The 14,232-nt window shown below is 41.8% G+C and overlaps 1 protein-coding gene across 3 annotated transcripts in view; it reads left to right on the top strand.

The window, feature by feature from the left end:
• Window positions 1-14,232, top strand: part of PPM1H (protein phosphatase, Mg2+/Mn2+ dependent 1H) — a 132,752-nt gene that overhangs the window by 65,307 nt on the left and 53,213 nt on the right. For all 3 annotated transcript variants that reach the window (XM_085220291.1, XM_085220303.1, XM_085220297.1), the window contains exons 3-4: window positions 5,947-6,291; window positions 14,027-14,139. In XM_085220291.1, the coding sequence (XP_085076417.1) occupies window positions 5,947-6,291; window positions 14,027-14,139 (458 nt within the window). The remainder of the gene's footprint in view (window positions 1-5,946; window positions 6,292-14,026; window positions 14,140-14,232) is intronic.

Below are 14,232 nucleotides of genomic sequence, written 5' to 3'. Positions count from 1 at the left end.
TCAATCCTTAATCCCTTTTTCATCATATTTTCTCCCCTTCTTCCTTTGAGGAAGGGGAATGAGAGCTCTCTCCCTTATGGTAATGCATTTAGCTATGCATTGGAGTGAAACCTCTACAGCCAGGCTTTGCCTCACCACAGTTGCACCTGTGGAGAGATGTTTCACAGAAGTGATGCGGGGCCCACACCCCATCCCACTCTCAGCACAACTCTGTCCCATTGCCACATGGACTGCAGACAGGTGGTCCCGTGGGACTCCTTGGTCCTCCTGCCTCCGTGTTGGCAGTGCCTGCCCATACAGCTGAAGTGCCCTCTAACTGAGGGGTACCATGATAGTGAACACCAAAGGCCATCAGTGAGTGGAACTCCAGTCATACAGCAGGGGATTGTCATAGTGACAGTCAGGACTTAATGTCATGCAATGTCATGCATTATTAATTGTCATTGTACCTGGAGATACATAATTAATCGTTCTGCAGTTTTCTTCGTGTCACAAAGATGGGATGGTATTTGTTTTGTACAACAGAAGGCTAATTCTCTGCTATATGTAGCTGAACACATTGCTGGTGCCACAAGGAGGATTTTAACTGAGGATAGGATGGCAACTGCTCACGCGGTTCAGACTGTATTAGAATCCAGTACTTGTTCTTACACCTTTTCTATGTGTAGTTCATATTTTGTACAATAGTAGTTGAGTGGATTATGGGTTTTTTTGAGTTTTTTTGTTTGTTTGTTTTTTGGTTTTTTTTTTCAGAATCTTGAGTGGCAATGTATTTCATTTGCCTGTTTTGAATTAGTTGAATAAAAAAGCTCTGAAGGTTTACAGTGTGGGACCACTGTCTAGCTTACCTGGAAACTGTCTGGAATTGATTGTTATTTAAGAGTAACAGTGCCCTGCTTTTTCTGTATCCAAGCTCCAATTATTTGTACGTATGCATTTTCTGTTGTGATTTCTCATCCATTACTTGACCCAAAACTTTGCATGTCTTAATTATGTTTTACAATTACAAAACCCAGGAGATTCTTGAGCCTTCTTGAATGCAAAGTCAGCAGTTGAGGAGTCTGAGGCTTATTAAATTTCCTAGTGCATATGGGAAATGAATTGGAAGGTCAATGCAGTGAAGGATCTGTTTTCTCTTGATGTATTTGATAGCTATTCAGAATGTTGAATCTGACTGTTTCAAAAGAAAACTTAAACTAGATCAGGATGTGTTAACTGGACATATTCCCAATTGAGGGCTCTGTCCACTTTCATTTATGAATAGGGATTCATAAAGAAAGAATGCCAACCAGTTAGTGGAAATCAGTGTCTCATAGTTTGAAGTACGGTAATATCTTTGTGTTGGAAAGAACTTCCAAGCATCTCAAACATGACAGAGGGAGAACAACTCTGCATATGCACACCAAAATAGGTAATTGTGTGGTGGCTACAGAGGGCATCTCAGCTATGGGAGAAAAACAAGGATCTTTTTGTGCCTTTTGACTTAACTGCTAGCCCTTATTCATTCTGAGTTTCTGCCTTATTTACACTGTATATTTAGTTCTTATGAAATTGGTTTGGAGAATTCAATCTTTGCAAACAAAGGAGCTGTTTTTATTTTCAGGGTGGGGAAAAGGAGTTTTATTTCTGCTTCTTTATGTAGACAACTAATATTTTATTTATGGTTATACTCTTGATTAGTTCAAAAGTTAATCAGGCTTCACAGAAATACATATAGGTCTGTGGAGTCTAACATTTGTTACAATAATGCCTGTAGATCCCAGCAGTTAAGGCAGTAGAGCATCCTGAATTGCTGCTGTTTACAAGTAATATTAGTAAAATACATACTGATTACTTAGATTTTTTTGTCCTCAGTGTCAGTTCTGCATTGGTTTGTGCATGTTTCACTTCTTCTGTGGAAGAGCAACTTCTGGAACAGGGATGTTATGTTTGTTATAGTGACAGCTTTGGTTCTCTGATTTTAATTTGTGTTCAAGAATATGCAGCCCTGTATAATGCATTCAGACCAATTCAAATTTTGATGAACATTATTCCTTAAATTCTTTAAGTGGATACTGGTCTTTTTCACAACTTGGTAAAGAGTATTACAGCTTCTTCTGATTAGGCTTTTTTTGCCTTGTGTCTGAGGAGAGCATGAGATTATTCATGTGTGGCCCAGAAAGCCAGCTGTATTCTGGTCTGTATCAAAAGAGGGGTGGCCATCAGGGTGAGGGAGGTCATAGTCCCCTTCTGCTCTGTCCTTATGCAGCCCCACCTGGAGTCCTGTGTTCAGTCCTCGGATCTGCAACATAAGAAGGACGTGGACATGTTAGACCAGGTCCAGAGGAGGGCCACAAGAATGATCAGGGGGCTGGAGCACCTGTCCATGGAGACAGACTGAGGGAGCTGGGCTCATTCATCTTGGAGAAGGAAAGCTGGAGAGACCTCATTGAGGCCTTCTAGTACCTAAATGGGGACCTGCAGGAAAGTTTGAGAGAGACTCTTTATCAGGGAATGTAGTGATAGGAATCAGGATAATGACTTCAAACTGAAAGAAAATAAGTTAAATGTATGAGTGGTGAGGCGCTGGCACAGGCTGCCCAAAGAAGCTGTGGATGCCCCATCCCTGGAGGTGCTCAAGGCCAAGTGCTTAAATGGGGTCCTGGGCAGCCTGACCTAGTGGAATGTGTCCTTGTCCACTGCTGGGAGGATGGAGGTAGGTGATCTTTAAGGTCCCATCCAACCGAAATCTTTCTATGATTTTATCTCACATCAAAGGCGTGTATAAGAGAAGTACTGTGGTACTTCTCCTTCATCTTCTGTAAGTCTATATGCTTATAACACAGACCTCTCGGCAATCAAGGCTATTTCTGCAGTTGATAGGGAGAAATAAGACCAGTTCAGAATTATGTGAAGATGGTGTGAAAGTGCAGGTTTTTTTTTTTTTTTTTTTTTTCCCTCTATTGATTGTACAGACAATCTAGAGAAACTATCTTGGAGTTATGCAATGTGAATGTTTCAATTTAGCTTAACTGGTAGCAAGACCAACTTGTTTTGGAGCTACTGGTCCAAAAAAGAGAAGAAGATAGGTGAACTATGCAGGAACCTCCAGAGTTTACATGATCATGTCACGTTCATGTCAGTGATAGACTAAGAATGAAGGTTGGGCTCACGTGAGCTTTTCTGTGCTACTCTGTGCTTCCCAGTGTCTTAGAGGAAACAAGTGATAATGCTTCAATTTCACTTTTTGTCATAGGGTATTGTTCTGAGCTGTTTGAAACTTCGTGATCCCTCACCCTTTATTTTACTACTAAGCTAATGTGAGGCTTGTTCAGTTTAGAAATTATCCTGTACATACTGGAGAACCACATCTTTCCCATACACTCTGGGCTACCTCTAGGTGGAAGGTAAAGTATTTCTTTTTCAATTTGAGATTGGAAGCATTATCTGTCCATGCTGTATCATGAGGGAGGTATTTTGTCCAGGGAATCAACCCCTAAGAGAATGGAAGCAGAAGTAACTTGATCATCTATTCCCAGGAGGCAGTATTGCTGCTTTAAATAAATGATTTCAGTTTTTAGTTAAAACACTTTCAGTTTGAGACGCTTGTTTCTGTTGGCAAACTACTTCACACTTTGCACAAAAAGCAAACTGGTTTTACAAAGAGATTTTTTGGTCAGTAATCCTATTAATGTTAAAAATGGTTTAAGCAGAACTTTACAGCCAACTGTAGTGTGAACTTGGAGCAGTTCTGAGCCAAGAGTGAGCTGGCACAGCTGCCCATCATGCCCTCAGGGATCAAAATTCACAGCAGGTTTTTGGTGTATGTACCAGACTGGGCAAGTGGGGTGGGGCTGGATAAGGATATGCATTCAGAACAGGGGGGTATTTTTTTGTTCTTGTTTTCCCCTGCCACTATATAATACTTACTGTGGTGAGTAATCCACAGGACAGTTCTCCCATTTCTCACCATTTCAGTAATGAAATGAAGAATGCACAAGATAGACTGCTGAATTCCTATCCTTGATAGAATTTGAAGAAACTCTATTGTAGAGGTGACTATATTCTTAATGAAATGGTTAAGAATTTGTTTGGACTTCAGTACACGCTGTCTATGTTTATGGCATCAGCTTAAAACAAAAGTAATTTTTTATAATCAAGACTTTAAGAATATGCATTTCAAAGAAAGTTCTAAGTACTAGTGTTTTTTCAGTAATGAACCTTTTGCACTTTGAACAGCATGAATTTGTAGTGATGGTCTACATACATGTTGCCAAAAGAGATGTTTTTCATTAGGTTTTGGATTTTGTAGCTCAGGGCAGCAACGAATAATTTCTTTTGGATTTGTAAATGGCAGTTCATGGTGTTCCTACTCTGATCTGTTTTCTCTGTCCTGCTGCCAGTGTACGGCACCTTTGTGGAATAACTGGAACAGCAAAAAGTAAAAGGAACTGCAGTTCACAACCCTATGCACAAATTTTAAATAATCAGGACAAACACTGTGATGGGATTTAGGTGATGTCTGGACTGTATGCTGATCTGTCATGTAAGGGAGCAGTTATCAGGTGAATGAGAGAAATACATGTATTGTAACTGTGGAGCAATTGCTATAATGTCTGCTATCCTAAATTAAACCACAGACAGAAACATACTTTTTTTTTTTTTTTTTTTTTTAAAGTTATTTGACTGTTGTGAGATACAGGTTATGCTTTCATAGTATTTGATGTCTTGCAGCAGTATTGCCTGATTCCAGTTCCTTGCAAAATCATCTATTTCTGTGTCTATATTACTCTACTCCTGTCTGACTTGCAGGGCAGCCCCACGAACAGTTATTTCAGCAAAGCTGAGGGAAGGTGCAGATTTAAGAAGAAACAGGGCAAAAGAGACTGGAATTATCATTTCCTGATCCTGCTGTCAAATATGTCATCACGCAAAGACAAATTTTATGTTAAATGTTTTACTAAAGATGTTGTGATGAATTTTGCAGAAAACTTAAGCTTATCTTGGGTATGGCTCCTTAATGCTTTTTCAGGCAGATCTGAGCTTGTTCTGCCTAGAATTTGGTCTACCTTCTGACATGGGCTAATGGGTCCTGACTTAGTGATAGCAAACACCACTACACAAGCATGATTTCTGCTCAAATCAGAGCAAGAGCAGAGCTGACTTACACCTGTCTGAAGAAGTCTGAGTAGAGAACCATGATTCCATGATTCTGTGTGAGATGCTATGATTCTGAGAGCTGTACTGAAACTTGCTGTTCTGATCGGGGGTATGTAACTCTAGAACTATACTATACAAGAAGCTTGTCAGAAGAGTGGGAATATTTAGGCAGTGAATGTGTAAAGTAGCATGGGTGGAATGTGGCTGGACCCACTTATATCTACCTTCCTTGAGGACTTCTGTGCTGGTTTCCAAGCTGGCACAGGTACGAAAAGTCTGAGTTGTCTTATCTGTCAGCATTGTGGGCCTTACCTACCTGTCATGGAGGTAGGAACCACACCTTGGTACTAGGTAGGTCCTTGGCCTAATGTCCAGTGAGAAAAGGATCTGTCACAGAAGTACAAGGTGCCATCTTGTGTAGCTTTCCTCTCCATAGTGGTAGGTCTATCATGTATCAGTGATGTAACTCTCAAATACTTCTCTACACAGTCATTAAGAGATGAATTCAGTAACACAGAATTGCATGGTCAAGAGTGTCCTGTAAGGAATGGAAGGTGGAAAAGACTAAAAGTTGATCCTTTTGTTAGGTTTTTGAGTTATAGTGTTTTAAAAAAATAGGCACAAGTACACATCTCTTTTCTAGGGTTGTACTAACATGCTGGGTATTTCTCCATTTCAGCAGGAAGGTTATCTCTAGGAGAGTTAACTGTGCTTTACCTGCTGCTGCCAAGCCACTGGCTGCTCCTTCACCTCACTTGTGGTTGCAGCAGTATGACAGTCTCTTCTCTTTTCCTCCTGTCTCCCCAGGACACAGATGGGATCAACCTGTACTACTGGTCCCTGTTCGATGGACATGCTGGGTCAGGCGCAGCTGTGGTTGCCTCCAAACTGCTGCAGCACCACATCCTGGAGCAGCTGCAGGAGATTGTGGACATCCTGAGGAACACGGCTGTCCTCCCACCCACCTGCCTGGGAGAGGAACCTGACAACACATCCACCAACAGCAGGACGCTGACACGGGCAGCCTCCCTGCGGGGTGGTGTGGGGGCCCCTGGCTCACCCAGCACCCCCCCGACACGCTTCTTCACTGAGAAGAAGATCCCACATGAGTGCCTGGTTATTGGGGCTATAGAAAGTGCATTCAAGGAGATGGTATGTATGTCTTTAAGTTCTGAAGTCCACATTTCATATGTCCATCAGTCACATGGTCTGGGCAAAACAAACAATAAGGAATATATTTTTTTCCACTTTTTTTTTTTTTCCTACTTAAATAATTCTGTCCATACATAGACAGTGTTTAAGAGCCTCAAAAGCTTATTTGTTGTGTTTGTGTGAGGCAGAGAATTGTTCTTTGGTCTGTGGAAACTGCTGCCAGGCTCATTAGCACTCAAACAGGAGTGGTATCCTAAATCCCGGGTAGTGCCATGACCACATCATTTGCACTTTCCTCTGCTAGAAGGACTCTTAGAAACGTGTTTGTCCTTTCCCTTCCCCTTTCCTTCCTTTTCTAGATTAAAAATCAGTGTTGCTTCTCAATAGCAGATTTCAACTTTGGCTGTTACATCTGCATATACAGATGTGTGCCTTAGAAAGCCTCCTTGCTCTATGAAAGCAGCAGCAAAGGCATCTCAGCATCCTAGGTTCCTTGATCTGTTGACTTGCAGTTCTTGTTAGCATTAGGGTGGCTCATAAGACAGTGTCTGTGGGGAATGTGTACAACTCTGGAGGGAGGTCGGTTGGGAGCGGGTGAGTGGGGCATGAGGGATGTTCCTGCCACCCACTTGATTTGTGTACAGCAAGAACATCTGGGAAAACATCGGGGTCCTCTGGAAACAAAATATTCTCGAATTTCCCCATTGGAAGCTGTTTTCTCTTTGAATTTTTATAATTGATGCAGTTGCTCTGCACTTGCCCATTCAGCCCTTATCAGTCTTAAAAATAATTCTAGTCAGGCAGAGCAGAGACTTGGTCTGTCAGCAAGTACATCTGGGATCAGGTCTTGAGAGATGCCTTTTCTCTCTTTTTTTTTTTAAAGCCTCTTTTTTGAGCAAAAGGTTTTTGAACTAATGAACATTTCCCAGAGGTTTTATTTGTTGTCTGAAAAGAAGTACAAAGGCAGGATTCAATCATAGCTAATTCTGATATATATGAATTTTGTTTAGTACATGCATCTAATTAGGAACTTCAGATGTTATAACAAAGTGATCTTTCACTTTGAATTCAGAATAGCAATTATCTTGCAGAATTGCCCTTTCTTCCCAAGGATGTGCAGGCAAACATACTCACAAATTGAGTTGTCCACGAGTAAATCTACAGCCATGGTTTAGGCATCAGTCAGTGTGGGACCTGAGAGCATATTAATGCACTGCAGCAACAGGGCTGAGTTTCTGCTAGCTGAAAGCAAAGAGGACGTGTGAAAATCTCCTGTCAGTTAGCACTCCCCCTTCAGAAAGGAAGAACTAGCTTGTTCCCTCTTCTGTTGAAGGAGGAAAGAGATGATACTGCCTGTCTGCTGTACCCTAGTATTTGGCTGGGGATTTTCCTGAAAGCTTGTTTCTTAGAGCAGTGGAAAAGCTGTAATACAGGAAAATAGTAGAAACCCTGAATAACTTATTACAGATGTGATGTCAGGTTATTCCAGACATAGATTGTAGTAATCTGTCCTCCCTTTTTCCAAACTGTGGAGAGTATCATAGAGTCATAGAATGGCCTGGGTTGAAAAGGACCACAATGATCATCGAGTTTCAACCTCCCTGCTATGTGCAGGGTCGCCAACCACCAGACCAGGCTGCCCAGAGCCACATCCAGCCTGGCCTTGAATGCCTCCAGGGATGGGGCATCCACAACCTCCTTGGGCAACCTGTATCTTGTTTTCCTCCCTGTGTCTTTGACTATACTCTACAGATCAGAATAGTTATTTAATTCCTACTTTTACTTGGCTATATAAATGACTGTTAGTATGACTATCATAATGCAGTACATTCCTGGCATTATCTTTTGCTTTAAAAGGAAGTCTAAAAATAATAATAATAAAAATGGTGAGTTTAAGAAAAGCATTAGATAATTGTATCTACCTTAAACTCTAGGTGGTGTCTTGTGTTCGTACGTGGTTTAGCGACAAGACTATATTCTTTTGCATAAGTGTCTGCCTAAGGGTTCTGCGGTTCATAAGATCAGCACTCATGAATCTCATCTGTGCCTGCAATGATTCATCCCACCTCTCTATGACTTCCTGCTGGCTTATGCTCCTAGCAGTCTGCGTAAGAAGACTTTGGGCCTCCTCCGCAGTGTGTTGTTTGTCAGTTGCTGCTTTGTATTGGAACATCGTGGATATTGTTGAGGTAGTTCAGTGCAGTTAAAGCTTGCATAATTTTCAAGAGTTTCATGCCAGTGGAGTGTATCATTTTACCCAGCACTTGGTGAAAGCTCAGGTTCCTGGACATCTAGGCAGACATCTTGGTGTTGTTTCCTGAAACGTCTAGTACTGTAAGGAGCCTCTGAACCTGGTGAAAGTGCTGGATAGATAAAGATACTTTTTTTTTTTTTTTTTGATTCAACAGTTGAACCTGACAGGTTTATCTATTTAAGGTTTTATTCCCTTTTATCAGGAGATTTTTTTTTTTTTGTACCTTTTCTTTCTTCCCCAAATGTCTTTTGAATTCTTGTTAAGCTCTCCCTGTTCTAACCTCGATTGTCAAATAAAATGCTATTTATCAAATGGCTCTTAAAAATTATTCTTCTTTGTCAGGTGCGATTTTCTTTTGGACATTGCTTGTCTTATAGCTATGTGCATTAAGACACCATAGGCAGCTGATACAGGTCATGTCATTGCCTAATTTAAAAAGTTTAGGAATTAAGATGCTCCCCTTTTTGAAGCACTTCTAGAGAGCATTCTCTGTGTTGAAACAGGGACTAGCAAGCTTTTGTGATGTGTTTTCACTGTTCTGTTTAAAATAATAATAATGCTTAATGTCAATAATTGTCAGTGACCACAATTACTTGAATAAAAATAAATTAGCTTAAGTTTGGGGGTTATTCCAAGTCAAATCCTCTAATTTTCATCTCTTGAGTTTTGAGATGTGTATGTAGAGGTTCAGGAGCTAAGTGGATACTTCCAAATAGTCTTCATTACTGGATAGAAGCATTAAACTAAATCCTTTCTTTGAATTTAACCTTTTGTGCATGAGAGCAATTTAGTATTTAATTTAAAGACCTCGGACAGGAAGCACCTATTCTACACTAAATCCTCTTTATCTTGGATGGGAAAAAATGGCACATACCTAGGCTGTGTGATTTACTGGAAGATAGTGGTGTCTGCTATATCAAGCTTTTTCTTCTTTTTTGGGATTCTTTTGATTCAAGTCTAAACAGATACTTTCACAAAATGCTTCAAACTAAAATGACATCAATCTTGAGAGACCAACACGTTGTACGGTTTTCCTTTTTCAAAAAAACTTCCTCTGAATAGCCATTAGAAATAAAGGGGCTTGCAGCGGTGATACAACCATTCTGATGTCTTTTTGACTGAACTAAAGCAATTTAAAGAGTTAATTTTGACTTTATGCCCTCTGAAACATGATTTTTAATTAAAAAAAAAATTGTTAATGGATATCCTGTGTTTAGGAGGTAAAGCTACTTGCTGTCAAGCAAGGTACAGCTACCAGAGGACCTATTCTGAGGATGGATACAGCTGAAGAATAGTTATTGTAGTTCTTAGTGCAGTATGATGACTGGTTGTAACGATGATACTGCAGTTTCATCAGTTTACCTACGTCTGTTTTCAAGATCCTGAACTTTTAAAATTTAGCATCAGATGAAGCTGGCACACACTTCTCTGCACTCTCACACTTGCTTCTCGCTCACCCTCTGCCCCCCCGCCCCTTCCCGCAGCAGCCTGCATGTATGAGCCAGCCTGGGCAGAGCTGCTGGCGGCTCACGCCTGCAGCCCAAGATGTGCCCCACGCACGCTGATGGAAAACGCTGGAAGAAAGGACGAGGCTGGGAGCCCTGCCTGCCCACGCCACGCTTACAGAGGCAGCAGAGCCGCTCCTGCAGATCTCCACGAGGTGGCATGAGCAAGCTGCTGTGAGCCTCTGAATGAGCAAACAATGCTGCCTTCATGGCGTAGTCGGCTTCTGTTTTTAGAAAAGGGCTATAAGCTAGCATGACAAACGAGTGTTTTTGCTCAGAAAAGCTCAGGTTCAAGCCTCAGCTTGCCCCTGTGCTCCATCCCCTGGGGGGGGCTGGGCATAAGGCAACTTTTGTGGGTGCCCTGCTCCTGCCTGCTGCAACATTCCCCATCCTCAGTAGTGGGCAGAGCACAGATTATTTTCCTCTTTAGTATTAAACATCAGCCATGCAGAGGATACAGAAATCCTTTTTTTTCTCTCTCTATTTTTTTTTAAGACCATTTTACAGATGTCAAGAAGGTGTTATCACAGCTACTAATGAGTCCTCTAATTCTTCACCCTTCATTTTCCAGCCTGCTGTTTGTACTCGTTTTCCACTTGAGTGAAGTTTTTCAGCTCTGTCAAGATCTGAGAGTGTGCCCCATACTGTCCTTTGGACTGAAAGAGGGATCATATCATCATCATAGAATCACAGAGTAGCCTGGTTTGAAAAGGACCGCAATTATCATTGAGTTTCAACCCCCCTGCTACATGCAGGGTCGCCAACCACCAGACCAGGCTGCCCAGAGCCACATCCAGCCTGGCCTTGAATGCCTCCAGGGATGGGGCATCCACAACCTCCTTGGGCAACCTGTTCCAGTGCGTCACCACCCTCTGAGTGAAAAACTTCCTCCTAATATCCAACCTAAACCTCCCCTGTCTCAGTTTAAAACCATTCCCCCTTGTCCTATCACTATCCACCCTCGTAAACAGCCGTTCCCTCTCCTGTTTATACTCTCCCTTCAAGCACTGGAAGGCCGCAATGAGGTCTCCCCGGTGCCCTCTCTTCTCCAAGCTAAACAAGCCCAGTTCCCTCAACCTTTCCTCATAGGAGAGGTGCTCCAGCCCTCTGATCACCTTAGTGGCCCTCCTCTGGACCCACTCCAAGAGCTCCCCATCCTTCCTGTACTGGAGGCCCCAGGCCTGGACACAGTACTCCAGAAGGGGCCTCACAAGAGCTGAGTAGAGGGGGACAATCACCTCCCTGTCCCACCCCTTTTTTAATGCAGCCCAGAACACAGTTGGCCTCCCCTATCTTAGTTTAAAACCGTTCCCCCTTGTCATATCACTATCAACCCATGTAAATAGTCATTCCCTCTTCAAGTACTAGAAGTATAATTCAGCCCAATTTTGCTCAGCTCTTTCCCTACAAGCAGGTTGCTATATAGAAATGTTTTGCATCCTACAGAAAAGGAGATGGGGGAAGAGAAAAAAAGGTTACTCTGAAATCTTTCCCCAGATGGGAAATTAGGAATTTTGTATGTACTTGGCCTTCATCTAGAACTCTTTACACCACTAAAGGTTTCAGAGGTGTTCTGCATCTCTTTGTGCTGCACCCCTTTCCCAGCAGCACTGATGAAACATATTTCATTAAAAGCCGATATCTCTACATCAGAATGAGTTAGTAGTAATGGTGGGCTTCATTTCATTTTGTTTTATCTTCTCCCCTCAAATTTTGTTGAGATATGGGAAACCTCTTTCAGCGCCGAAGATCTAGTTTAAGTTAAGCAAACTCTGAGAATGAGCCCCTAAGGATTATCCATCTTCTCCATCCCATAATAAACGCTTCTGAGTTCTTCTTATTGAAGGGAATAGATTTTAATATAGGCATTCCAGCACTTGTGAAGCGTGCGTGTGACAGGGCTGAAATCAGGTGAGGAATTGTACTTTGTTTCAAGGTCTCAGAGGATACTCCGAGCAGTGGAGTTCATCTCCACTGCTATTTTAAAGTTCCTGGCAGTGCCTGGAAAATCCACTGTAGTATTTGTAAGTTTAAATTATTTTGATGGTTAGAAACATCTGCTTCCTTTGAACTGCTCTTTTCAGCTTAATTTAAAAATATATGGAAACCACGGGGAGGAAAATCAGCTTCTCTATGGCAAGATTAGATAAAGTGGCATTTGCAACAAGCCCATGTCTGTGACCAAAGGCTCTGCAAGATCTGATTTTAGCTTTGAGGTGTTTTCCTCCTGGCCTTCAACACAGCCTACCTACCAAAAATAAAAATTAAAGAGGAGATAAATTAAGGAGAAAAAAAAAACAACTTGCATTGAGTAGCAAGAGCCACAACAAAACCCACTGTCTGCAGCAGAGCAGCTTGCAGTTCCTCTGTGCGGCAGATGATGGCCATGTCGGGTAGCGCTGCGCACCTCTGCTGTCCCCACTGCCCTCCCCGTTGTTGTGTTGATGGCACAAATAGGATCAGGCTGTTTGCACTCTGGCCTGCACGGAGTCACATTCTTTGTGTCAGGCATTATTAGCAATAGGAGCCCTCCCTGTCCAGCTCACTCGGGACAGTGGCTGAGCACTGCTGAGCATCTCCCTTGCCGTTCTGGATCACCTCCCTCTTCAGAATTGTGTAGGAAACAACGAGTAGTCCCTGGCTTGCTTTGGTGCTGCAGGTTTCCAAGCAAATTGCAGCTGTTATAGTTAGCATTGTTGTGGTTTTTTTACTCGGATAAATAAAGCTCTGAAATAAAGCCCTAAATCCCATACCCCAAGGCATGGACAATTTGAGCTGTTTGTTACTTAATGCAAGTAATGAAGTACAGCACACAGAGAAGCAAAGTTTAGCTGAAAAGATCTGCTAGTTACTTGCAATAGCTATGTTAGATGGCACTCCCTGTTTGAATCTAGTATTGCAGGGAAAGACCAGTTTGATATTAGGTTGGATTCTGGACTCAGGAGAGGAGGGTGACTTCTAACATGTTGGGTTCTTACCAGAAGCTAAGCTAAGAGGCAGCAGAGTGAGTTTACTGACATACACATACAATTAGTTTTGTTGAAGATGTATGGAGTACTGGGAAGTAGCTCATTTACCTTTTTTTTTTCATGGTCTCTAAGCTTTCTTGGGATAATGTATACTGCTGGGCTTGACTGACTGTCAGTGACAGATGTGACTTGTGTTCTCCACATCTATTAAGCAGGAGGGCTTTTTATATTTATATGGTATTTGATATAGTATTTCTTATTAAACTCAGAATCAGTTGGAAGTTTAACATGGGAAGAACTATTGAGTAGGTACATACCTCTCTAAATTGGTGCACATTCACAGATTCTTTCCAGGGCCTCATGAAATCAGTGAGACAAGATACAGCCTTACATACTGTGGCTCATACTGGCAATTCTGTGAATGCCTAGTACTAGTATTCTTTCAGTGTTCTACTGATGTTCTATTTCACAGTGGGTTTTTTTTTGTTAACTAGTTTAGCATCACTGCCTTCTGTATTTCTGAAGAGTAGCCCTGTTGCATGAGTGCGTCTTGCTGCTGTTTGTAAAGGTGTACGCTCCACAATCCTAGCCTTCACTTTGGAGATCAGGTAGTTATTCATGTCGTAGCTAGGTCTCATTAATTATTTGCTGTCTATGTAAAGTGCTCTCCAATTATACCACCAGGTATGTGTTGTTCAGCTACATTTATCTTTGCTGGCTTTGTGCTTTTTCCATAGCAAAATCTCTTGCATCCCTCAGCCTTGCCCTTTATTCCATGATGCCTGATGTTTTACAGTCCTGTCCTGTTTTATCCCCAGCTTTGTATCGTAAGCAGTTGGTACTCCAAGACTTTCCATTCTTTCTGAGCATATAACCAGAATTGAAATAGTAAAGAAAGCTAGTGGGACTTGCAGTTGAAGAAAATTGTAATTTTTAGGCGAATCTTCATTTTCTAAAGTATTAATTACAGTGCTTTTTTTAATACATTTTATTTTCTTTTCTTATAGGATTTACAAATAGAACGAGAGAGGACCGTGTATAATATTTCTGGTGGCTGCACAGCCCTTGTGGTGGTGTATTTATTGGGGAAGCTTTACGTGGCAAATGCTGGTGATAGCAGGTAAGTGAGAGTGATGTCTCTTCTACTCCCACACCCAAACTCCCAAGATCTGGTGTTACCAAGTTCCTTAGTGGCAAATAGCATCACCAGGAG

The sequence above is a fragment of the Meleagris gallopavo genome, chromosome 1 (assembly GCF_905368555.1).
Source record: "Meleagris gallopavo chromosome 1, MGAL_WU_HG_1.1, whole genome shotgun sequence".
Classification (NCBI taxonomy): Eukaryota; Metazoa; Chordata; class Aves; order Galliformes; family Phasianidae; genus Meleagris; species Meleagris gallopavo.
Note: the sequence above shows the minus strand (reverse complement) of the source record. Positions and strands in the feature narration are given on the sequence as shown.